At 41.0% G+C, this 24,339-nt stretch overlaps 1 protein-coding gene across 1 annotated transcript; it reads right to left on the bottom strand.

Moving 5' to 3' along the window:
- Positions 1–3,558: 3,558 nt before the first annotated feature.
- Positions 3,559–20,216, bottom strand: LOC306927975 (two pore channel protein 1-like). Its single transcript, XM_079507878.1, has 25 exons — positions 19,910–20,216; positions 19,575–19,720; positions 19,134–19,304; positions 18,493–18,606; positions 16,739–16,869; positions 16,487–16,575; positions 15,750–15,784; positions 15,560–15,618; positions 14,741–14,840; positions 14,529–14,645; positions 14,206–14,327; positions 12,342–12,390; positions 12,171–12,228; positions 11,513–11,557; positions 11,234–11,338; positions 11,031–11,103; positions 10,721–10,834; positions 9,974–10,135; positions 8,444–8,562; positions 6,903–6,949; positions 6,723–6,791; positions 6,148–6,229; positions 5,762–5,892; positions 4,727–4,807; positions 3,559–3,798 (listed from the first exon to the last, which is right to left on the bottom strand). The coding sequence occupies exons 1-25, from the start codon at positions 20,022–20,024 to the stop codon at positions 3,751–3,753; spliced, it is 2,382 nt and encodes a 793-aa protein (XP_079364004.1). The 5' UTR covers positions 20,025–20,216; the 3' UTR covers positions 3,559–3,750.
- Between the last annotated feature and the right edge of the window lie 4,123 nt (positions 20,217–24,339).

Here is a 24,339-nt window from a genome sequence, read left to right as displayed (position 1 = left end):
TAAGATGTATCTATGTCTGTTTAGTTTATTAGCTTTCCATGCACTTTAGGGGCCAGCCCCACATTCATTATGATAGCTCATTGTGATGTATTCATATTTTACTATTTATTCGTTTGTGCTTACATGATATTTATCCTGTCTTGGTACCATAAATAGAGACTTCTCATTGATAAGATGATAACAGTTGACACCTGTGTTCAATTACTGTTGATTGTATCTCATACATAAATACCACACTTCCTGTTGTCTTGTCACAACAACACTGAGGAAGGCCATACAGGCCGAAACGCGTAAGTTCACTCTCGTCAGAGATAAATAAAATCATGCAAAAGGACATACATACAGTGCTGGCATTTTCTTCACCTCAACTTCATATATAGAGACAGCCATATATGGAGCGTGTCACGAGGTGTGACGGACTGACTGACTGACAGGTTTTGCAGGTTTTCATAGTAATCTGCGACCAACGGTCGCAATCACTGTGTGGATATTAGTCTGGTTCCCCTCAGTGTTTTAGATTTTTTCCAAGGGGCGGTTACAAAAAGATTCAAACGAACTCTATTGGTTAGACCTACAATCAATCAGAGCAGCGCAGCCCGCTATGTCACACACATACTGGGGCTGGGCCCTGGTTGGTTATAACCTGCATGCTGTTCCGCCGAAACATGGCCACAATGAGCTACACCAGATTCAATCTGCCTGGGGCAATAGGCTATGCATTGCAAAGGCAGTTTGAAGGCTGGCTATGTGAGGCTAGAGGGATACTTGGATTGGAGAGGAATGTACACCTAGCACATGCAGGAAAGGTGGGCAGTGGCACCAGAAACGTAGAGCCCATTGGGCAACTTGGCAAAACCGCTTTGGCGAGATGGCAGATGGCACAATAAACACATTGTTGTCTAAGATACAAACAGTTTATCAAACACAGGATGAAATGAAAGTTTCCTTTGTGCAAGAACATATATACCTAAGAGTGTAGTCATGGTGATGAATGGTGGGACGTCTTGGTGTCATGTTTTGTCGTCTTGGTGGTGAATGGTGGGAGCTGGGTTTAGGGTTGTAATTTAGGACGCATCATCAGATGTTTGTTTTCCTTCTCATCCTCTTTGCAAACCTGTTTAGTGTTTCTGATTGTGCAACCAATTAAGGGCCTGCAGTCTACCAACATAACTGTGTCAGATACTGTAGAGATTTACTAGACGGTCTCAAAGATTCTGTCAGATAATGTCCAAAGAGCAAGGACAACTGCCGCCACGGATACCTGAGCATTCTATTCCTGGCCAAAACAAATGTAAGGATAATGCCATTGAAAAGTGGGGTGTAAATCAAGTTACGTTAGCCCGAAAACGTTTTGTTCCCACTCAATTTGAGCTCAGTGTGGGAAAGCGAACAAGAGTGTGACAATGATTTAAGCATAATTTGTCAACTTGGTGAATTGAATGCCAGATTAAAAAATGACTCATGGTTTCATGATGAATACCAAACCCTTTTTCCATGTTGCCCACTCAGAAAGTGCAGACATCTCATCCCGAAATTTCAGAAAGAGAAGTACCCAGAATCGCGGAATGTTCAATAGAATATAATCTGAATCTTGCATTACAATTACAATGTTATATTCTTTCTGTAAAACACAACAGATGTTTTATAACATGTCAAATAAGATAAATACTAAGTATTCATTTGAATATACTGGTTGCATATGCAACCTGCTCCTCTTTCAGCTCCGTCAACTTTAAATGTTTGCCTCTGATGAAGACCTCACTATATCCTGTTATTCTCACGTTCATCCACGCTTGAAATTTGACAGAAAAAGACACTAGCCTGACAAAAAAACACCAGACCGGACAAGAAATTAGCTTCAGTTACAAGAAACCTAAATTTAAAATTTGAAAGAATCAAAACAGTATGCTCAACAAACACGTGAATGGTAAAAAATACCAAGGATTCGACGGTGATGTCACTGTTATGCATATGTTACTATTATTTTTACACTTTGATTGCTCTTTCTTGCACTCTTTGTTCTTGTTTGCTGTGGTTTTATTGTTTTTAAATGTTATGATATCTACTGTATGCTGCTGCATTGTCTGTAAGTAAGCCAAAACAAAAATAGGTTTTACTCTGTACCTGTACGCTAACCTGACTCCGCCAGATTGCGGCAGTACTGAGTTCACAAGTTCCCTCCTCCTGCCTGCATCTGGGATCTCTCAGGCAGAAACGATGAACCCGGAAGCAGCGGGACAAAAATCTGATATCTCCATAATAATTTCGAGTTGTAGTCTTGTTAGGTTGTGTTTACATTGCGCTGTGGCACAGCTTCAATATGTCATAAGTCTCGCGTTGATCCCGCCTCTAGCGGCCCCATACAGGCGCATATCGCTCCGTCCAGAATTGGTCTGGAGTACATCGTCTCTGCCTGAGAGATCCCAGACTCACCCTTAGCTGGCAGAATGCAAATGTTGTGGTTCTACCAGGCTACCTGTACGCAAGATGTAACAATAAAGTACAACCTTGAACCTTGAATAAAGTACAACATTTGGAGCAGATGAGTGTGCGGGTTCTTTTCTACTTTTAAACCCAGCACCTCTACTAGTGATGTGCGTATTCTATTCGTTTTTGTATACTATGCAACACGGAAGTAGCAAGGACTCAAAACTGTTTATAAACCACATTCAGTGACATCACTGACGACTCCTTGATATCTTCATGCTACCGAGTCAACTTTCCACCGCTTTCTAAAGAAAAGACTTTAGAAAGAACGAAACTGGTATGTAGGAATATAGGAAAGGCTGCATGTAGACAGAGATATCAAGAAAGGGAATTCATCAAAAAGCAGTACAGTAACCATGAATCCATAGCCTTTACCCTGGGTAAATAAAGGGGAAATCACTCAAATCAAAACAATATTAGAAAAGAAATAAATATATATAACCACATCCAATACACTAGCAAAATATAAAATACTTCAACTTGTACAAAACATGTACCAAATCTATCATTCCACATTACGTTCGTCGTTGCATACACCACCATAAACGTTTATAATAGGCAAATAGCGTCTGTTCATTTGGTTCCATTATGGTTACATAATGCCCCACAAACGAAAGAGATTATTTGTCATATTATATGCAACAGAAATGCTTAAATCTGCATGACTGCATCAAATATCTATATTAGTAAAACATTATGAAAAACAAAAAACAAATATATTATAAACATTTTCACAATACAAAATTACGAAAAGTTAAGTTATTTGACACCGGCTCAAAAACATGTTTAACCCATTTTGACCTGAGATCAGATTCTAAAAATGTCTTCTACATCCTGACAGTTTTCTGAAAAAGCTATGTTTCTATGTCAAAAATAGCAGACCTACAAGCTCGTAGCGCGCTATGAGCTTGTAGATCTGCTATTTTTCAATAGCTATAGCATAACATAATGCTAACACCAAAAGGGGTTCCCGCCCCCTGCCCCCCCCCTAAACATACCAACTTCTGATAAATAAAATAACCATCAGTCCCTTAATCGATGTATGCTTTCATTGGTTAATGAACCAATCATTCCACCTGAATGGGCTATATGCTGACATAAAATATTAACGTGTGGGTACGTGTGGGTGATTTCTTTCAAGTGAAGGAATGGCAAGAACATAAGAAACCGTACACTGTACACTGTAAAGAAATATTTCCTGGAGGTAACTAGTGCGTTCAGTTATGATTTTTTGGAAATGTTCTGTTCCAATGTGTAGGCTAATTAAAGAGGATTTACAAAGGTCCACTTCACCCGGGTTTCATACCACTCCTGGACAGGAAAACAACAGAAAGACAAATATTCAATGGACTGATTGATAGATTGAATACTTCAGAAATGTAAACAGCTAGAGGTGTGAGTTGGCACTGCCCTCACAATTCAATTCGATTATGATTCACCAGGTTCACGATTCGATTCGATTCTATGAATTCTTCGAATTCTACGCAAATTTGCAATGCATCACACTTTTCTATATTACTGCACAACATGGCACATTTTTTATCAGTCAATACAAGCAGTCAGATATTTAGAATTATATTATACTAGAGTGGTGCCTGTTGGGCACTGGCCTACTTGGAACGATGAAAGTTGGAAATGCATGCCCCACCCAGTTATGCCCAATGTCCCATTCATGCCCAATTGCCCATATATGGAGTTCTTTATCATGCATGCCCAAATGTGGAGTCTATGCAGATGTCACAACACCATTGTGATGTCAGAACAGGCCAGCTCCATATAGGGGCGGGTGATCAGGTGTGATCAATTGGCTCATTTGGGCCCTAGAGCCTCTAGAGCACTGGCCTACTTGGAACGATGCAAGTTGGAAATGCATGCCCAACCCAGTTGTTATGTCTGTGTCCCTTGTATGCCCATATATAGTTTGTCAGGCATGCCCAAATATGGAGTCTATGCAGATGTCAGCATGATGTCAGAACAGGCCAGCTCCATATGGAGACGGTGGGGCGAACGGTTCTCGAGTTACGTACGTATGCACGTTCAGAGACTTGGTGCATTTGCATTGCTGCACGGCCAAATCGCGATGCATTGCTGAATCGATTATTTTTGACACCACTATAAACAGCAGTGGTACAGTAAGACATTAAGGCTAAAAGGATAACACAAAACATGCATTCATCAACATAGCATAACAAATTAACACAATAATACATGTCATCAACAAATTAAACTAGTCTTTCACCTCAATCTCCTCTGCGTACATTTTCAAGCTGAGGTCCCGCTTAGTCCGTAACCTTCGACCAACATAGTGCAGAGACAAGTGCTGCGTACATTCCCACAGGAAGAAAGACTGTTAGTTGAACTACAGTAGGGGTGTAACAATTAATCAAACTAATTGACTTAGTTTGATTAATTATAAAAATAATCACATTCATTACGGTAAAATAATAATTTTGGAGATTTGATTTTAAACGTAATTTAAAAGAAAGGTTGGGAAAAGGAATAAAAAGAGAACAATGTATCTACGTTTTTACACATATCATATCCATCCAAACGTTATGTACATGAGATTTAGAAATAAGGTGCATGAGCATAGCAGTTGGTATCTGTTCATAGACATTAGTGCAAGAAGAGTATCAGTGCATACAGGTACATGAGATTAATTATCAGACTAATCAATTTAGTCTATTATAATTTGGTTATTATAACAATTTGTTTCTCGATTCTTCACTTAACTGAATCCTTGGGCTAAATACGGCCATAGCCATCATCACTTATGTGATGGTTATCACATTTGGGCAAGTGGCTATGGCTGTTTTTGCCCAAAGAGTGTTTTTCGTGCAAAACAAATGTTTGGGATTCAGAATCATGAAAAACCCCCTAGTTTGACTACTTAAATCAGAATTAAATTTGAGAATTTTGCCTTATAGGTTGTTGTTAATCACCTATTTTAGCATTTTTCAATATGTTCCACCACTGGGATTTCCTAGGACTTTTGATATGTTGTTTTTTGATATGTGTAACATATTTGTGAAACCAAAGAACTTGAAAGAGTTTGTTGCAATTTGTTTGAAGTTGACCCCTTTTTTTCCATAGAATGCCTATACCATTTATGGAGCGACGTGATGTATCATGGTCAGTATCATGGTCAGTATTATGGTCAGTATCATGTCAGTATCATGGTCAGTATTATGGTCAGTATTATGGTCAGTATCATGGTCAGTATTATGGTCAGTATCACTATCATATCATTTGGTTGATGTTGATGTGCTCTCACCCCAATGGGGTCCATGACCTTTAGGACATCCTGTAGAGAGATGTGTCCTGGACAGGTGTGTGTGTACAGCTCCAGCATGGTCAAGACCTCATCACGGCTAACCGCTACTTCAGACTCTATGCCTTTCTCATCTAAAACACACGCATGCATGCACACACACGCACGCACATTTATATTACACATTTATATTACTCTATTTTGTTATGCATGCACAGTTGCACACACACTGCATGCATATCCTGGGACGAGCGCGCACACATGCACGCTCACACACAGACAGGTGCGCACGCACGCACGCACGCACGCACGCACGCACGCACGCACGCACACACACACACACACACACACACACACACACACACACACACACACACACACACACACACCTTCATCTGGGTGCTTGCGGCTATAGTTCATGTGGAACACAAAAGCATCCAGAATGAAACTCACAATAATGGCAATGGTCACCTGAGGGAGGAGACACACGTCGTAAATACAGAATACTGTACTTGCATGCAGAATACAATGTTACCCAAAGGGTAACCAGAAAAGTCTGCACCTAAACATTGTGTACACCACAATGTGGTCTGAAGTTGAACATGCTTGAACAATTTAAGGCTGAATGTTTCTACAATTGCTATAAATGAATGAATGAATGAATGAATGAATACCATGCATGATCAAATCATGTATACTTTAGATTATTTATTGTCTTTATTGATTTTTTCTTTACATGTACGGGTGCCACAGGGCCCTGTGTTCTTTTCGGGTTCCCAAACCACTGGAACCCGCATACATACCTGTATTATGTTCTCTCTCTGTCTCTCTCTCTCTCTCTCGCTATCTCTCTCTCTCACACACACACACACACACACACACACACACACACACACACACACACACACACACACACACACACACACACACACACACACACACACACACACACACACACACACACCACGGTAGTAATGTAGAAGCTCATGAAAAACAGCCTGCTCCAGCGGGATGTCATGGAGGTTATTCCTTCCTATGGGAGAGCGGATATTGTAGCTGTCAGACAACGCTTTCCTTCAGTCACTCACAAGCAAAGACAAGGCTATTCAAAATAACTGATACTGATAAGGTGACACGATCTTACCATGATGATATGCCAGTTGTTGATTACTGTCAGTTCAAACAGTGTCACTAGACAGAAATAAAGCAAGGAAATAGACATTTTGGTAAATGTATTAGGTTTATATGGGTAAAGAGAAAAAGGGGGAAGTTATTATTGTGTGGCTTACAGTTTTTCACGATTGTTAACACAAAAATTGAAAACTTGGCACAATTTGCACAACCTTCACTTCATGTACCTAATCGCTCGACACAATTTGCACTACATCACACTCCCTTATCGGCATTAGACTACCTTGTTGTCCAAGCACTACACACAATGTTCAGTTGTTGCACACACTTATCACGTAAATGTCAAAGCATCAACCTACAACACACAACTATTCAAATCTCTAAACATTCAGGTCTGGTGAGCAAAGTGTTGGTAACCCCTGACCACATACAGTAGATGACCCACAGTGAATCAACTACATTGTCATCTGGGACAATGTGAGCTTCCACCGGGCTGTTCAAGTACGTGAGTGGTTCCAGGACCACCCACATTTTTCCGTTCTATACCTTCCACCTTATTCTCCTTTCCTGAATCCTATTGAGGAGGTATTTTCAACTTGGAGGTATATGAAGGTATATGAAGGCTTGAAGGTATATGAACGGAACCCACAGAGCCAGGTCACACTGTTCCAGACCATGGAGGAGGCTTGTGGCGATGTGAGTCGCCTGTCAGGGCTTTATGCACAACTCAAGGCGTTCTTCCAAAGCTGCTTGGACAGGGAGAACATTGCCTGTGATGTGGATGAGGCCCTCTGGCCAGACAGTTACAGTATTTTTTGGGAAGGGGGGAGGGGCCCTTTTGAGCAGGTTTGAGCAGGCCGGTTTACAGTAATGTAAAAAACAAATACATATTTTGGCTGCATATTTATGTGCTGTTTTATGTTGACTATATGAAAAAGTAGGCTTACATGGAGTCATTTTACAAATGGAGAAATGGCTCCTTATCCAGAGTCATTGTCATTCATGTGTGTTCCATTTCTATGATTGTGTTTTCAATTTTGCACTTCATTGTGCTGTAAATAATTGGTAGTGTGCAGCACATGCTTAGTAGTGTGTACTCAATGAATGGTACGTGTGTGTCATTTGAAAATATGGCTGTGTGTACCAAATGAAAACACAAGTTCTATTTTGGGAACAGAGATTTGATGGCAAAGAGTCATCATGGAAAAGGAGTGTTAGGGTTTAGCATTTTGTGTGTGAGGTTTTCAGTTTTGTGTGTGCAGTTTTGAGAATGCTGTTATTGTTGTGAAAAACGTTTGTTAACAATCGTGAAAAACTGTAATGACTTAGTCTAAACCCTCTATTCTCAGTGTACTTAGTTGGTACCAAATTATTCGCCAAACATAGCCATTCTACAAGCTTAAGCGCACCGAGGCATTGTGCGTTTCTAGATCTACTAATTTGGGGTGAATGTTCCCCACAGAATGGAGATGCTGGGGTTCAAGTGGTTAAAAGCACCAACCAGATGGCACGTGTATACCAGAGAAACAGAATAGCAGCAAGTAGTGTGTTTACCAAAGCTTCTGAGAACGTTGTCGAAGTTATTGAGAAAATAGTAGCCTCCCTCCTTCAGTTCTGTCCTGTTACCTACGGTGATGTTGGTTTGTCTGTAGTATTCTGTCACCCAACTGGTGCTGAGGAGTTGATTGGATAAGCAGAGCTACAGTTAGTAGAAATCAATCAACAAACAGCAAGGACTGGTGTTAACCACTTTCAACTTTCAATATATAATTTCACAAAATAACAATAATTCAGTCAGACAACTCACAAATACATTTAACCAATATTTATTATAGAATGAGAATACAAGTGTGCATACGATATTAGACTTGGCGTTCGGCTCTGCTGCATTTTCTCCCTGCTCGGCGCGATTAAACGCCATCGTAAAACATTAAGAGCAGGGAGATAGATATACAATAAACCCCCCATGGGGAGCATAAATAACAGAGCCCACCGGTGGTGCTGGGGTGGTGGTGGGAGCAAACATCACATAACAACCAGGAACCATATGCAGAGGAAGGCAGGAAGAGAATGCAGACTGGTGAGCTTAAGTAGCCCTGACTACCACATCAGCGAATGACGTGTGGGACTTGCACACACCCACATACTGTAGTAATGCAGCATGTTAACCCCTTGAGTATAGTATGCGCCTTTGAGCATGGCATGAACCCCCCTCGAGTATGTCTGCCTGAACTAACTCTGCATGCTACGCATCATTAGTTAACTTATTTGTACAGTATCTTATCTTATTGATATGCACCACCCCATAGGTCACTGATAAAACACATTGCAATATGTTATGGACTTTGGACATATACTGTTTCACTGTTGCATTATAAGCATTAAACATTAGTCAACACCGCGCTCACAGCGCGGTGTTGACTAATGTTTAATGCTGTTGTTGTTAATAGGCCCATTTAAAAGTTGATGATACGGCATTGACGTTGATTTTTTATGTAAGAAATCTGTAACTTGAATCATTGAATGTACCTGTGGCTCTGTTTCATAATGATTATGGACTCAACTAAATGTATGTTTTGTTCTTTTAGTTTTCACGGTGTCTTGGTGACTGTTTGGAGGAGTTGGAGAGGCCATGTAAAAATAAACCAAGATAAAGACATCTGTATGATGTGTGGACATTCTGTTGAACCTGTGGAAGCTACATCATCTTTTCATTGTAACCTTGTACAGAGTACACCAGCGTGATATAGTACAGTACAGCTGCGTAATATATATATATATATACCGGTATAAATAAACATTTTGTAACATACATTTTTTGTTGTGAAAGCTAGGCCCTTATTCTAAAGTAGTCTGGCATGTCCACCAGTGTGTTTCAAGTTTCAATTCAATAGTCCAATGTGTGGCCCTCACTTTATCGAAGTCGGTATGGCCCTCTGGTAATAAATGCTGCCCACCCCTGAAGCATTTAAGGGCATTTGTAGAGCACTGACATCAACCTCACAGACAGACCCAGAGACACACACCACCCACCCACCACAATTTGAACCGTATACAGTAGATACACAGCAGATAGATACTCACTTGCAGCAGTTGGGGTAGACCACAGTGGCAAAGGACTCCATCCCAACAATTGCATAAGCATAATAGAACATGACTAAGGTCAGGCTCAGACTTGCCATGTTGGGGAGAAGCTCAAACATGATGTCCAACATGACACGATACCTCCACGTTATTTTAAAAAACCTGGGAGAGGAGAGAGAGAGAGAGAGAGAGAGAGAGAGACAACCACATGCATGAAGCCGCACCATCGTTCCTCAGATCACTTCACTTTGAGTTACTTTTGATTATTATTACAAAACATACATTAACCACTTCAGGCTATTTATAACGCACTTTACATTTGTGAGAATCTCAAAGTGCTACAATGTGCAAATGCATAAAATAAAAACAGAAGAAACATCACACCAAAAAGCATCTAAGAAACGGGAACAAAACATTTAAAACATATAAGATAAAGGCGTAGCTATAAAAAAAATCTTTGTTAAAAAGGAAAGTCTTTAGATCCTATATAGCCTATATACATGTCAGCCATTTTAAAATTGTGAGCTTGTTAGCTTTGTGCAAATGAGTACTTTCTACGTTTGATTCTTTAAGTACATTTTTATACCAATTTGGAATTCCGGACTTTTACTTAATTGTAACAGAATATTTGCATATTGCAGTATTGCTACTTCAATACGGTACCAGGCTATATGCAAGAAACATCAAAAAAGTACATGAATACACCATGACACTATAGAATAGGCACTACATTGAACGGAGACCCACCTTAGAAGCCGAAAAGATCTGAGCATTGCTGTGGCATTAAAGTAGAAGTGCGTATTGACAAAGACTTCAGAAATCAAGCACAGGATGACAAACACCGTCAATGAGAAGTCAAACCTTTGTTGAGGAAGCACAACAGTTAATATACACACAACATGAAACCTTTGTTGAGGAAGCACAACAGTTAATATACACACAACATGAACTTGCTTTTCTAATATATCTGCACTGCATGTGTCTTTCTAAATAATAGCCATTCTTGGATTGCTAAGTACTGTAAGATGTCACACGTGAAAGGAAGGCCAGTACTCACACATTCCACCAGGATCTGAAATAAGGCCTCGGCCCCAATCCTGTTATTTTCAAAAGCACATCTGCAGCATAAACTGGGGAGAGTGGGCGAGAACAGAGATGGTGTCTGTTAGGGTGTAGGTCAAGCATCTGTACGACTGCTTTACCAGGGGTCACATGTTGATTTGTATGGCTTTTGTATGTGACTGAACATGGTGTACTCACTGCTTTGGAAGACAATGACACTGTATCGAACATGCATCATTGGATGGATACTTAGCATGTATGTCTCCACAACAATCCATAAGGCATTAACAGCCACCACTACGACTGCAGGTATAAGGACAGGCATATGAATAGAATACATCCATAAGGCATTAACAGCCACCACTACGACTGCAGGTATAAGGACAGGCATATGAATAGAATACTGTATGTCTTTCCATGTTTCTAAGAACAAACAGGTACTGTATGTTAAGTTAAGTAATGAATGAATGCACTCACACATGGTGTATTCGAAGGCCTTTGACTCCACCAGAAGATTGATGCCTATTAAAAATTAACACACACGCACGCCCACACAAATATAATAAATACTCAGGGTTCTGTGAGCACCCCAGACAGTTTTTAAGTTTCTTGATTAATTTAGACACGCGCCCCCTTCCTATACAAACCCATTTTAACCTCAAACTAAATTTTCACCATGATGGATTCATCGAAAACACCCGTCCTTTGGTTCTGGTGACTGAAATTGTCATGTGAGGGGTGTGTGTTTTTTAAAAAAATATATATATTTTGGGGGATTTTTTTAGTAAAATAAATAAATTAAACAAGTAATTGAAAAAGCACGTCTCTCACACATTAGAAGGACAATTTAGTCACCAGAACCAAGGACAGTGTTTTTTTGATTCATCTGGTTAAAATGGAGTTTGAAGTTACAATGGGTTTGTATGGGGGGCGTATTGATACAAATAATATCAAATATATTCAAGTTTGAAAGTGAAACATATCTTTAAAGTATTTTTGAAAGCTTCTCAATGAAAACACTGACTGAATGTGCAGCCTTCATCAGCACAAAAGCTTCACATTCAAATATTAACATTATAATAAAATATCAGAGAGAGAGAGAGAGAGAGAGAGAGAGAGAGAGAGAGAGACTCACCTTTGAAGATGGTCTGGTGTTTAAGGTCATCATACCAATGTCCTCTACTTTGTTGCGTCTGGTCATCAAACACAGAGAACCATGTTGGCAGACATCCACAACCACAGACATACAGGAAATGCAATACAAAGTGCATCTAAACAGATTGAGGTACTTAACACGTTAACTTACATTCCATTTAAGGTCAAGGAATTCGTAGAACTTATACAAGTCATCTTGGCTGTAACAGAGGAGCAGAAGTATAGAATTCGAAATTGAAAACGACGAAACATGTTTCACTCCAACCTAGCGTCCTAGCCTGGGTTCCAGCATGATTCAATGAACCTAGCGTCCTAGCCTGGGTTCCAGCATGATTCAATGAACCTAGCGTCCTAGCCTGGGTTCCAGCATGATTCAATGAACCTAGCGTCCTAGCCTGGGTTCCAGCATGATTCAATGAACCTAGCGTCCTAGCCTGGGTTCCAGCATGATTCAATGAACCTAGCGTCCTAGCCTGGGTTCCAGCATGATTCAATGAACCTAGCGTCCTAGCCTGGGTTCCAGCATGATTCAATGAACCTAGCGTCCTAGCTTGGGTTCCAGCATGATTCAATGAACCTAGCGTCCTAGCCTGGGTTCCAGCATGATTCAATGAACCTAGCGTCCTAGCCTGGGTTCCAGCATGATTCAATGAACCTAGCGTCCTAGCCTGGGTTCCAGCATGATTCAATGAACCTAGCGTCCTAGCCTGGGTTCCAGCATGATTCAATGAACCTAGCGTCCTAGCCTGGGTTCCAGCATGATTCAATGAACCTAGCGTCCTAGCCTGGGTTCCAGCATGATTCAATGAACCTAGCGTCCTAGCCTGGGTTCCAGCATGATTCAATGAACCTAGCGTCCTAGCCTGGGTTCCAGCATGATTCAATGAACCTAGCGTCCTAGCCTGGGTTCCAGCATGATTCAATGAACCTAGCGTCCTAGCTTGGGTTCCAGCATGATTCAATGAACCTAGCGTCCTAGCCTGGGTTCCAGCATGATTCAATGAACCTAGCGTCCTAGCCTGGGTTCCAGCATGATTCAATGAACCTAGCGTCCTAGCCTGGGTTCCAGCATGATTCAATGAACCTAGCGTCCTAGCCTGGGTTCCAGCATGATTCAATGAACCTAGCGTCCTAGCCTGGGTTCCAGCATGATTCAATGAACCTAGCGTCCTAGCCTGGGTTCCAGCATGATTCAATGAACCTAGCGTCCTAGCCTGGGTTCCAGCATGATTCAATGAACCTAGCGTCCTAGCCTGGGTTCCAGCATGATTCAATGAACCTAGCGTCCTAGCCTGGGTTCCAGCATGATTCAATGAACCTAGCGTCCTAGCTTGGGTTCCAGCATGATTCGCTGCATTCTGTGGATTTATATTGTTCCGTCACTACTGAGTAGCAAAGTGACAATACAAATCTATAGAATGCAGCGAATCAGGCTGGAACCCAGGATACTATAGCGTCCCAATTCTGGGAGTTCCAGACCCCCAGGAACGCGCCCAGGGCCAGGGGGCCGGGCCGGTTCCGGCGTGCCGCCCCGCTTCCGAAACAGTTGAGAAATGACAGAGTTACTGTGTGCCGGTCTCTCTACTGTACTGTACTGTACTGTACTGTACTGTACTGTACTGTACTGTACTGTACTGTACTGTACTGTACTGTACTGTACTGTACTGTACTGTACTGTACTGTACTGTACTGGCACACCCAAAATCATCATATATACAGTTAATATGTGCGTGTGTGTTTGTGTGTGTGTTAGGTTGCGCAAAGGTGGTGAAAAACAACCATGCTGTTTTTGTGCTCATACCCAGCCAGGCAGGCACCCACCCAGCCAGCCAGCCACCCACCCACACACATAGCTCCGTAAAGGAGTGGTTGCACCACTCAAAAAGTGGTTCAAGTTAGGACTGGAATATACACATCTATCTATATACAGAGTGGATACAGGAACATTACCTTGGTGCACCACCAGGGGTCTCTATAGTACTTAGTAGGAAAATGCTTGTGTGTAGTGGTGGTACCTAAGCATTGCAGCATCTGCGTTGAGAGCTTTAAATGTGAGTAAGCGGTCTCTTGCGGACATTCGCGGCCTGTAGAAGCGCATTAGGCCATCAAAATGCTTCAGAGAAACACCGTTCTGCATCTGGAGACAACACGCATATGCACGCGCACGCACGCACGCACGCACACACACACACACACACACACACACACACACACACACAATATAATTATGTAGTGGTTACATAGATAGATATTTCAGAAACTATGTCCATATAATGGTGTTATGCATGCACCTCATAGCGGATTTTATCCAACAAGGAAGACCGTGGGCCTACTGTACCTGTTGGCTAACTAGCAGTCGGAAGGCATTCTCGATGGCGGTGTGTTTGTGAAGCAGTAGAGATTTAAACTTCATCTTTTCATGGTTGTTAAAAGTATCATACACCACTGCCAGAAGCTGTGGAGGGAACAGAGAGTGGGAATAATGCAGTGATAGTGATGTTTAACAGCTAACATAATATTTAAAATAGAGAGAGCTCAAGTTGAGTATACCAAGTTCATGATGAAGTACAGTTCTGTGCAGAGGTAGACAATGAAGAAGATGCAGGACCAGGGATTATTGGCATACGCTGGCATCATCACGTCAGGGTAACTACAGGAAATAGGGAAGATTGTTCTCAATCATAACAGTTACATAACAGAAAGTTGGTTGATTAAAAAAGAAAGAACAAAAGGAGGCCATGCAGACTTGTGGTGTTTGGAAAACATTTAGCTGAGCTACAAAATTAGGAAGGAATTGATATATACAGTATCATAACTTTTTTTGCTGTTGCTTTTTACCCCTTTTCCTCCCCAATTTAGTCGTTATGCTAATTAATTCCTCCCCACACACATTTGTGTGTTGTCACTGCTGTTGTATGCTACTGGCTCACCTGCCAGTGAGGAGTCCCCACCGGGAGGATGCAGAGCCTCCGTCCTACTCCTCCGCTGACAGGTGCAGAACCAGCTCATAGGAGTACGTGTAGTGACAAATATCTAGCCTGGCTAATAAGCCAGACTAATATCACACAACACTGTCGCGGCAGGCACATTTTTTTTTGCCAACGGCTGATTCGGTCTGGTTTATTAACCAGGCTAACAAATATCAGCCTCCCGCCTGGTTTCCCCCTCCCCCTCCCACGAACACAATTGTGTTTGTATACTAGATAGACGATCGGCAAAGTATTGCGACTCAAACCCCCAGCCTCTACGCTGGTGGTGGGCAGGTACTTTGCCACTGCTCCACCCGAACGCCCCATGATGCATATATCTTGCCTACATGTGTGCAACGGGCTCTGAACAAAACGGTGTGTTCTGGTCTGTTGTGCTTACTTTGCTGTGGTCAGCAGTACAAAAAGATTGACGATGCTGTTCTCCAGACTGTTGAAGTACTGTGGGGAGGAAAATGGACGCAGATCAGTATAAACTCTGACCACAAGTGAGAGTGAGACACAAACGGCTATCCAGGAAAGCAGACATACCCAAACAAACCAATGTCCTCCAGGCTCTATATCAAACATACCTGATCAGCAGGGTTTGAGGAGAACAGAGAGTATCCTGAAAAGAGACAACAGACTGATCAAACAAGATAGAGAGCTTAATAAATTAATCATTAATCCAGTGAAAACCCAGCTGATGACTGCTCAGATATGCTCGGGGCGGAGTAGCTACAGTAGCTACAGTATAAGTGTCTTGCTCAGGGACATATTGGGCGGGCCCGAAGTGAAATGGTGAAATTCTGATTCTGCAGACTGCTCCTCTACCCTCTAGTACACTATGAAAATGTAAAGCTCAATGTTGAACTTGATCCATATGAACAGTTGCACACTTATGTCATACTCTGAGGGGTGGGGGAAATTGCCATTTGTGCTAGCTTACAACTAGCCCTCTATTATTTTTGCTGTATTTAGTGATGGCAGACTGTAGTATGGGGGCGGCGGTGGCTCAGCATGGGGCGGCGGTGCTCAGGGGGAGAGTGGCCGGATGGTAACCGCAAGGTTGCCAGTTCGAAACCGGGCTCCCCTAGAGTTAGTGTCGAAGTGTCCTTGAGCAAGACACTGAACCCCTAATAGCTCCTGATGTGCTGGTTGGTGCCTTGCATGGTTCCCGCTGCCATCGGTGTATGAATGTATGTGTGAATGGGTGAATGTAATGCACAATCTAAAGCGCCTTGGATAAAGGAGCTATATAAATGCACCATTTACCATTTAGTAGTAACATGCAACAAAGTATAAGTCAGGCAGTAGATGTAACACTTACCTATGACTGCAAATATAATCATGAAAGAGAACAACATGAAGAGGATTTCAAAGATGACGGGAAGTGACTGGAAAACATGACGCAAGTTTCTGATTGGAAGAAAGGAAGGAACCATGTTGTCAGCGATGACAGGGCGCGAGTGTGAACTTATCAGTATATACACGTGGTGTTCATTTTTTTACATTTCCTGAAAGTAACATGTTTTGTACATGCAAGGTTTCTGCCCTATAGCGATGATGTTCTGTACTGTACCTGCGTACTGCACCGCAATATGTGCAGTCCACCAGAAATATCGGTCTGAGAGCTCTGGTCACACGCATGTGATATTTCTGTCTGACCAGAACCACAGCAGCCTCCACAAACAGCAGTACCAACACGCACGTCTATGTCACAGAGAGAAAAGATGAAAGGACTCTATTTTCAATATCCTCCTAATCACAACACATTACAAAAAAATAAATAAATAACTTATAAGGTCAAGTATAACTGTATTGTAATCTGCTACTAACACTATAATTATAAGCACTCAAAAGTAAGCCACAGGATCTACCAGCTGTAACAGAAATAAAATAAAAGCTCAAATGTGTCCACTGGTGTTTTTGTATGCATTATTTTTGTCCTAATAAATCTAATGACTTTTTAATGTTTCCAATTATTGCCGTAATGTAGCTTTAAGTTAATATTTCTTTGCACTTAGTTACATTTAATAAATATCTTTGTGTTTACTTTGGATGATCATATAATTTGCCAATCTTTGTGCATGTTATATGATCTACTGGGCAACAAATTTCAACAGTTGATGATAAGATTGACAGCTTAGTCATAGTCAAGTAAGTAGCCTTAGAAACCAGTGGTTACCGAGTCATGTGGCAGGAGCCTATCTCATGTTTATGTAGCCTTAGAAACCAGTGGTTACCGAGTCATGTGGCAGGAGCCTATCTCATGTTTATGTAGCCTTAGAAACCAGTGGTTACCGAGTCATGTGGCAGGAGCCTATCTCATGTTTATGTAGTATAGCTTGTTGTTCAAGTAGGCCTACATCTCCCAGCCATGATGAATAAGTACAACCCCTGGACATTATGCTAGTAAGTACCTGGACCAGGGATTTACCCCTAATCCAACCCTTGATGTTGTTAGTGCCAAGCAGGTAGGCACTGGGTCCCATTTCTTTTTAATAGTCTTTGGTATGACCAACCCCAACCTGCCTGTCCCTCCCAGGGCTGACACTCTAACCACAAGGTCACTGAGCCGGTATATACTCAGTCATACTTCTCTCTTTTTTATTTGTTTGTCATCAGTTTCCTCCCATAGAGTGAAAAACTGCAAGTAGGCCTAGTGTCAAAATACAAGATACTTACATAGCCTGTGCACTGTGTGCAGTAGTAGTAAAACAAGCTGTATGGTCTGGTCCCATAAAGTAAATACATATATGATAAAGAAATATCAACCCTTTAGTTTCTTATTTTATAGACTGACCTTTGATGGACATTATGCTTTCACTACTTCATTATTTTAGACCTACGGTTGCTTTAAGAGTATTTATGAGTGCTTATAACTATAGTTATACAGTGTTATAGGTAGATTGTAATGCATTATTAATATGTTTATTATGTGTTATAGATATGGTTTTCATCACGCACGCGCGCACGCACACACACACACACACACACACACCGCCTATTTACTACTGTTGTTATTTTTAACCACTCATACCCTCTGGAGTTACAGTAGTAAACTGGACTTAAGTTGGCTCTGTTCGACCACATTTTTCGATCTGCACAAAATCTATTTGCCAAAAATAGCCAATCTACAAGCTCACAACGTGTTGTATGAACGGTTATTTTTTGTGAATGTTCCCCCAGAATATGGATGGTGGGGTTCAAGTGGTTAATGCTGTATTTTGTTTTTGTTGCTGCTACAATGTTGAGGAACCAAAACCAAAGAATTGTAATGTTAAATATTGAATCATATAATCTGATATCATCAGCAGTGCAACCGCCCGTTACCTTCAATACGGACCTCTTGTGTCGCATGAAGGTGTGGATACCCAGCCAACGTACTTTCAAGCACAGTTCAAATGCCACCATGACCAAAGTCAACAGCTCCACAGTGGCATGGACCTACAAGAAGCATGGCATACCATTATCCTGTATTTATCCATCGGCAGTGGTAAAAGTATCAATACTGCAATGTAGAAATACTCTGTTACAAGTAAGATCCGGAATTCCAAAGTATTGGTAGAGTATTGGTATCCAAATGTACTTAGAATAAGTAGAAAGTATACAATGTATAAAACATCTTTTGAAAATAGCAGATCTACAAGCTCACAACACATTGTGAGCTTGTAGATATAGGCTATATTGTCAAAGTTAAAATAGGACTGAAGTGGTTAATGTATGTTTTTTAATAATCAAAATTTACAACGTAGCTTAAGTCTTCAATATTGTACTTTTACTCCACTACAATATAGTGGAGAAGAAGTAAAAGTATTGCAATTTGGATACTATAAAAGTACCTCAGAATTGTACTTAAGTACAGTACTTGAGTTCAGTACATGTACTTAGTTACTTTCCACCACTGTCCATCGGTGTGTGTAATACTAGACTTAGGCGTGTGTGTGTGTGTGTGTGTGTGTGTGTCCACTTACAGAGATGCTCAGTTTAAACACGGCGGGATGCTCGCACAGTGTCAGCATCAGCAGCAACACGCCTGTCAACAGCTCCATTATGTAGAACAGGTGGTTGTTGGCAAACAGGTACGCAGCCAGTGCCTCCTTGTTGAGAGGGTGGGTGAAGAATTTATCGTTGTTTTCCCCTTCCTGTGTATACGAACCAGGCAGAAGCAACATTTTGTCTGAACAGATGTTGAGCAGAAGGGGGATATTTAAAAGGTAAAACGTTCCGAGGATAATAATAAAAGCCACTATCATCATCATCATCATATATCTTTACCATCACATGAGCTAAAGGCTACCACTAGTTATGAGTACTACCACAACTATATAGTAGCCTTTAGCTTATGATGATGATGATGATGATAATAGTGTTTTTGTCAACTAAAATTGACACAGTTCAGTGCTCGTGAATACCTGCAAGTAGATAGCTGCCTCCTGGTAGTTCATCTCCCAGATGTGCTGTAATGATGCATCTTGGGTCCTGCGGTTTTGTGGGCCAGGCTTTATAACAATTGCATTGTTTATTATGTTGTCATTGTCATCTCCAGCAGAAAAAGAGGCTGTAAAATGAGAAAAAAGAAAAAAGGAAAACTACTAGGTTGGTTGCTGGAAAAAGTGGTAACTAACAATGTAAGAATAAAAGAGTCCGCACACCAACAGGACACCAACAGAGCTCCAAATGTTACCACAGTAAACTTTTACACTTGGGAACATCAATCAACATCAAGTGTGCAAACGTGCGTACCTACCGATGCAGTCTAGTTCTAACTGCTGGATGTATGAGTTCTTTTGGAATGGAATCTCCTCGTGGATCTGATCTTCATGGTGCTTGGCTGTTTGCATTTTCTCAGACACACTCACCATGGCTCAGCATGTGTGAAGCATATAGTCCCTTGATATCCACCACAGCAATGTACGTGTCAGTCATTCACAGTCCACAGCTCCAGCTCCAGGGTTCACACACCTCACCTCCAGGGATGCAGGCAGGAAAGTTCCTCTCAGCAGCACTGATACAGTATGAGTGATTAGAGTCTTCTTACAAGTACATTTCATACCTACCTGAAGTGCTGTATCTCTAGGCCAAGCGGAGAGCCCCAAGTGATCATGATGTCAGCAGATTAACTGCATTTACAGTCACAGTAACTTTAGCCACACCCAGAGGAAGACCCACACGGGTCAAAACCGTCTGGCATGATATGGCTTTTTAATTTAACATTATGCCCTAAAGTAGACAAAAGAGAAAGGAATAGGCCAAGCATATCATTAAAATGCCTTTATTGGTTTGGGAACAACATTTTGAGCTTACACCTGGAGTTCACTACCTCACAACCACTGTCTTTATCTGACTGTCACACTCACTCTCTTAGCTGATGCTAACAGAATGTGGACAGTTGTTTCAAAAGTTTGTATTCACTAGATGTAGAAGATATATAGGGCTCTTTCAACACACAAGAGGAAGTATTCAAAGAAAAAACAGAAAATGTAATTTAGTTCCACAAAGAGGATACTGTTATCTTTTTAATCTGCTCTGAGAAAGCCTGTCTGGAGTCTGTCCACTTCAGTGAAACTTTTTGAATTAGGCTACTGTTATCTTAAGCGTATAAAATGAACAAAATAAAGACTGGACATAATCAACTCCACTACGGTGTGGAAGCACAGCCAGTGTAATTACAATTACAGTTAAAATGCCACCTTGACCAAAGTTAACAGCTCGATGTTATGAACCCACAAGAAACATACAGTACACAAATGATCATGCATTATCCATTGGTGTGTGTGTGTGTGTCTGAGTGAGTGAGAGAGAGAGAGAGAGAGAGAGAGAGAGAGGGAGAGAGAGAATTATTTCAAACACATACGATAGTGTGTCCACTTACATAGACGTCCAGGTGAAGTGATGGCACAGCGGGAAACCTTGCACACCATCAGCAACACGCCTGTCAGTCATGTCAGTATCATGGTTTGGTCAATATCATGCATAGTATCATGGTCAGTATCATGGACAGTACAGTATCATGGCCAATATCATGTTCAGTATTATGTCAGTAACATGTCAGTAACATGGTCAGTATCATGTCAGTATCATGATCAGTATTATGTCAGTAACATGTCAGTATCATGGACAGTATCATGTCAGTATCATGGACAGTATCACGCTCAGTATCATGGACAGTATCATGTTCAGTATTGTCAGTAAAATGTCAGTATCATGGTCAGTAACATGTCAGTATCATGTTCAGTATTATGTCAATATAATGTCAGAATCATGGTCAGTTTCATGGTCTATATCATGACTCTATCAAGTAGAATATTATTGTTGATGGCAAATGTGTATGTTGCCAGTGCCTTTTGGTTCAGATGGTGGGAGAAGAACCTATCATTGTCTTCCTGCTCCATATACTATACAAAATAGCATGCCTAAAAAGCAGCCATGAGTGACATTTCTCTTTGGATTTTCTAGTTGAAAGCCATTTCCTTTTACCAAACTACATGGAGACATCTTATGCTAAGAGAAAGGGTGGGGTTGACCTCACTGCTAATCATGTCATATTTCATGAACACGCTTACTAAATCACCTACTGTACGTTGTTTCATGAAGTCCTTCCTTATCCACTGGCAGTTTATGGGGTGGGTGGCATCTGCCACTTCAAAATAAGTCCTTACAAACCCCAGTTATCCTTCCCAATTTAATATAGGATAATATTTGCATCTTAAGCAAATATTATCCTATATTAAATTTGGCTTGGCTGCCTTTTCCATTTCAATCGGACTCACCCCTGGTTAAAAAAAGGCTAAATAAAAATAAATAAAACAATTTGATTAGCAAAGTGTACGCCTTTTTTTGTTTCTTTTACAAAATCACTATGCCGGTTTATCAAATAATATAGTAAATCACATACTTGATCACATACTTGGATTTGGTTTAGCCTAATTCAGAGATCCACAGTAGGATGTCCTCTGATAGTGGCATGATTTATTTTTTTCCCTCTGATTAATTGCTGAAGAAAATGAAAGGAAGCCAAATGTTTCAACTGTTTACTTGATCATTATATTACACATTAGACATTAATCAGCCTCACTCTCAAAGTCACTAACAATGTTATCTATATGTATTAAACCAGGGGTTCTCAACGTTTTTGGCCGGGGACCCCCGAAAATGCTTTGGCAACGTCTCGGGACCCCCGCCCCGCCCCCTCCCGACCCCCAATATAAATTGACTGCTACAATAACCTTAAACCATTTTGGGCGGGAACCCCTTTTGGTGTTTTAAGCATTGTTATAATTTAGCTATTGAAAAATAGCAGATCTACAAGCTCATAGCGCGCCATCGAGTGGCGCGCTACGAGCTTGTAGGTCTGCTATTTTTGAAAAATCGTGAAAATAAAATCTTAAAAAAAATGTTTTTTTTTTTTTTTTTGAAAATAATTTGGGGACCCCCTAAAATAATTTGGCGACCCCCCGAGGGGTCGCGACCCACGGGTTGAGAACCCCTGTATTAAACCATTCACTGCAGCCTTCTTACCAAAGGCCTCATGTACACAACGAAGCATGCCTGTACTGTAAGGTTATATTTTGCAGGTGTTTGCGCTGATTTATACTTAGTCGTACGACAGTGACAAATATTAGATCTACATACACAAAGCGTCGCTGTGAGCTTGCAGATCTGCTATTTTCCGCATGGGACACCCTCGTAAGACGGATGAATTAGGCAAACGTGTGATGCGGTCATAAGGCAAACATCAACAAACTGATAGTTCCTACAAGATATTCAATTTGGAGAAAATGCTTCAAGGACTAAGGGCAGGATTTTACAGGTGCTGCACAGTTGATACAGTAATTAAGACATAGTTAGCCTGCTCCTTCATCTATGATTGTTTAAAATAGAACATTTAAGTGACTTTAACTCATTCTGATTTGTTCTGTTGCAGCTCCTGATAAATAGACATTTCATCAGAAAACACATAGTTGACTGAACATGAACATCTTCTCACATGTATCCCCACCAAACTAAGAGGTCATTAAGAAGTTATTGAATACTTTGTCATGTTTGGCATAATTGTGTCAAAAATGAAATACTAGTATCACATACAGTACGTAAAGCACTGCTTCTCAACCTGTGGGCAGGTGGGCCCCCAAATAGCTGGCAAAACACTAAGATTTGAATTATAATACAACATCAAAATAAATAAAAATAATAATAATGCAAATTCATGTAGAAACTATTTCATGGGATTTTTTTTCTTTAAAACCTTGAAATAAAATGTGTTTTCATTCTGATACCAATAAATAGAAACCAAGTGTACCACGTTAGTTCCATTGATCTAAGGCAGAAAACAATTGATTCACTGATTGATCATTAAAGATGGAGCGCCGTGATTTTTGTACTTTTTCTGTTTTGCATGTGTCTATGGAGTTAACATTACTCTAATAGGCCCCCAGGTGTGGTTATAATATTCAAATATGTCTTCCCTGTGTATTTTTGGTTTCTTCCTGAACGCTGAAAGCTTTTGAGTCAAAAGGCCCAATCGAAATAACACCATTTTAGTGACATCATAACATCATATCATACAACAGCTGTGGGGCGAGGCTTAAGTTCAGGTGGGTGGTGCTAAGGTGAAAACCAGGTATCAATGAACTGGTGGGTGTGGCCACATAAAAACATAATTTTAATACTTTCTGTACACTTTTTTGAAATAAATCTTCCTCCTAGTATAATCATAGTACGCGATTGTCATGTTTTAGATGGGGGGGGATCACGGCATTCCATCTTTAAAATAAACATGCTCTGAAAATGCACACAGCCCACCCATCTGACCACTTGACACCTTAAGATGGGGTCAGATATGGGTGGTCACTGGGTCGGGCGGGCATGAGCGCTTTCAAGATTTTCTTGAAATGCTGCTTGGTACAGTGCTAGCCTGGAAACCAGACAAATCTGACATTGCAATTGCAAAACAAAAAAAAACAAAAAAAATGCCCTGGGCAGATTTGGTCTGGCACCGCTCAGTTGTAATTGGATTTCACTCCCTCCGAAGTTGTGAGGTATACCAACCAGGGCCCAGTATGTGAAGTTGTGAGGTATACCAACCAGGGCCCAGTATGTGAAGTTGTGAGGTATACCAACCAGGGCCCAGTATGTGAAGTTGTGAGGTATACCAACCAGGGCCCAGTATGTGAAGTT

This window comes from Electrona antarctica (assembly GCF_951216825.1).
Source record: "Electrona antarctica genome assembly, chromosome: 8".
NCBI lineage: Eukaryota > Metazoa > Chordata > Actinopteri > Myctophiformes > Myctophidae > Electrona > Electrona antarctica.
This window is presented reverse-complemented; position numbering and strand designations above follow the sequence as displayed.

What these genes read in the sequence shown, in the direction of transcription:
- LOC306927975 (XM_079507878.1), bottom strand. Translation starts at nt 20,024, where the DNA reads ATGGTGAGTGTGTCTGAGAAAATGCAAACAGCCAAGCACCATGAAGAT. An exon ending in ACACCAGACCATCTTCAAAG is followed by an intron (nt 11,558 to 12,170) that starts GTGAGTCTCTCT and finishes AATTTTTAATAG; the next exon opens with GCATCAATCTTCTGGTGGAG. An exon ending in CCGCAAGCACCCAGATGAAG is followed by an intron (nt 5,893 to 6,147) that starts GTGTGTGTGTGT and finishes CGTGTGTTTTAG; the next exon opens with ATGAGAAAGGCATAGAGTCT.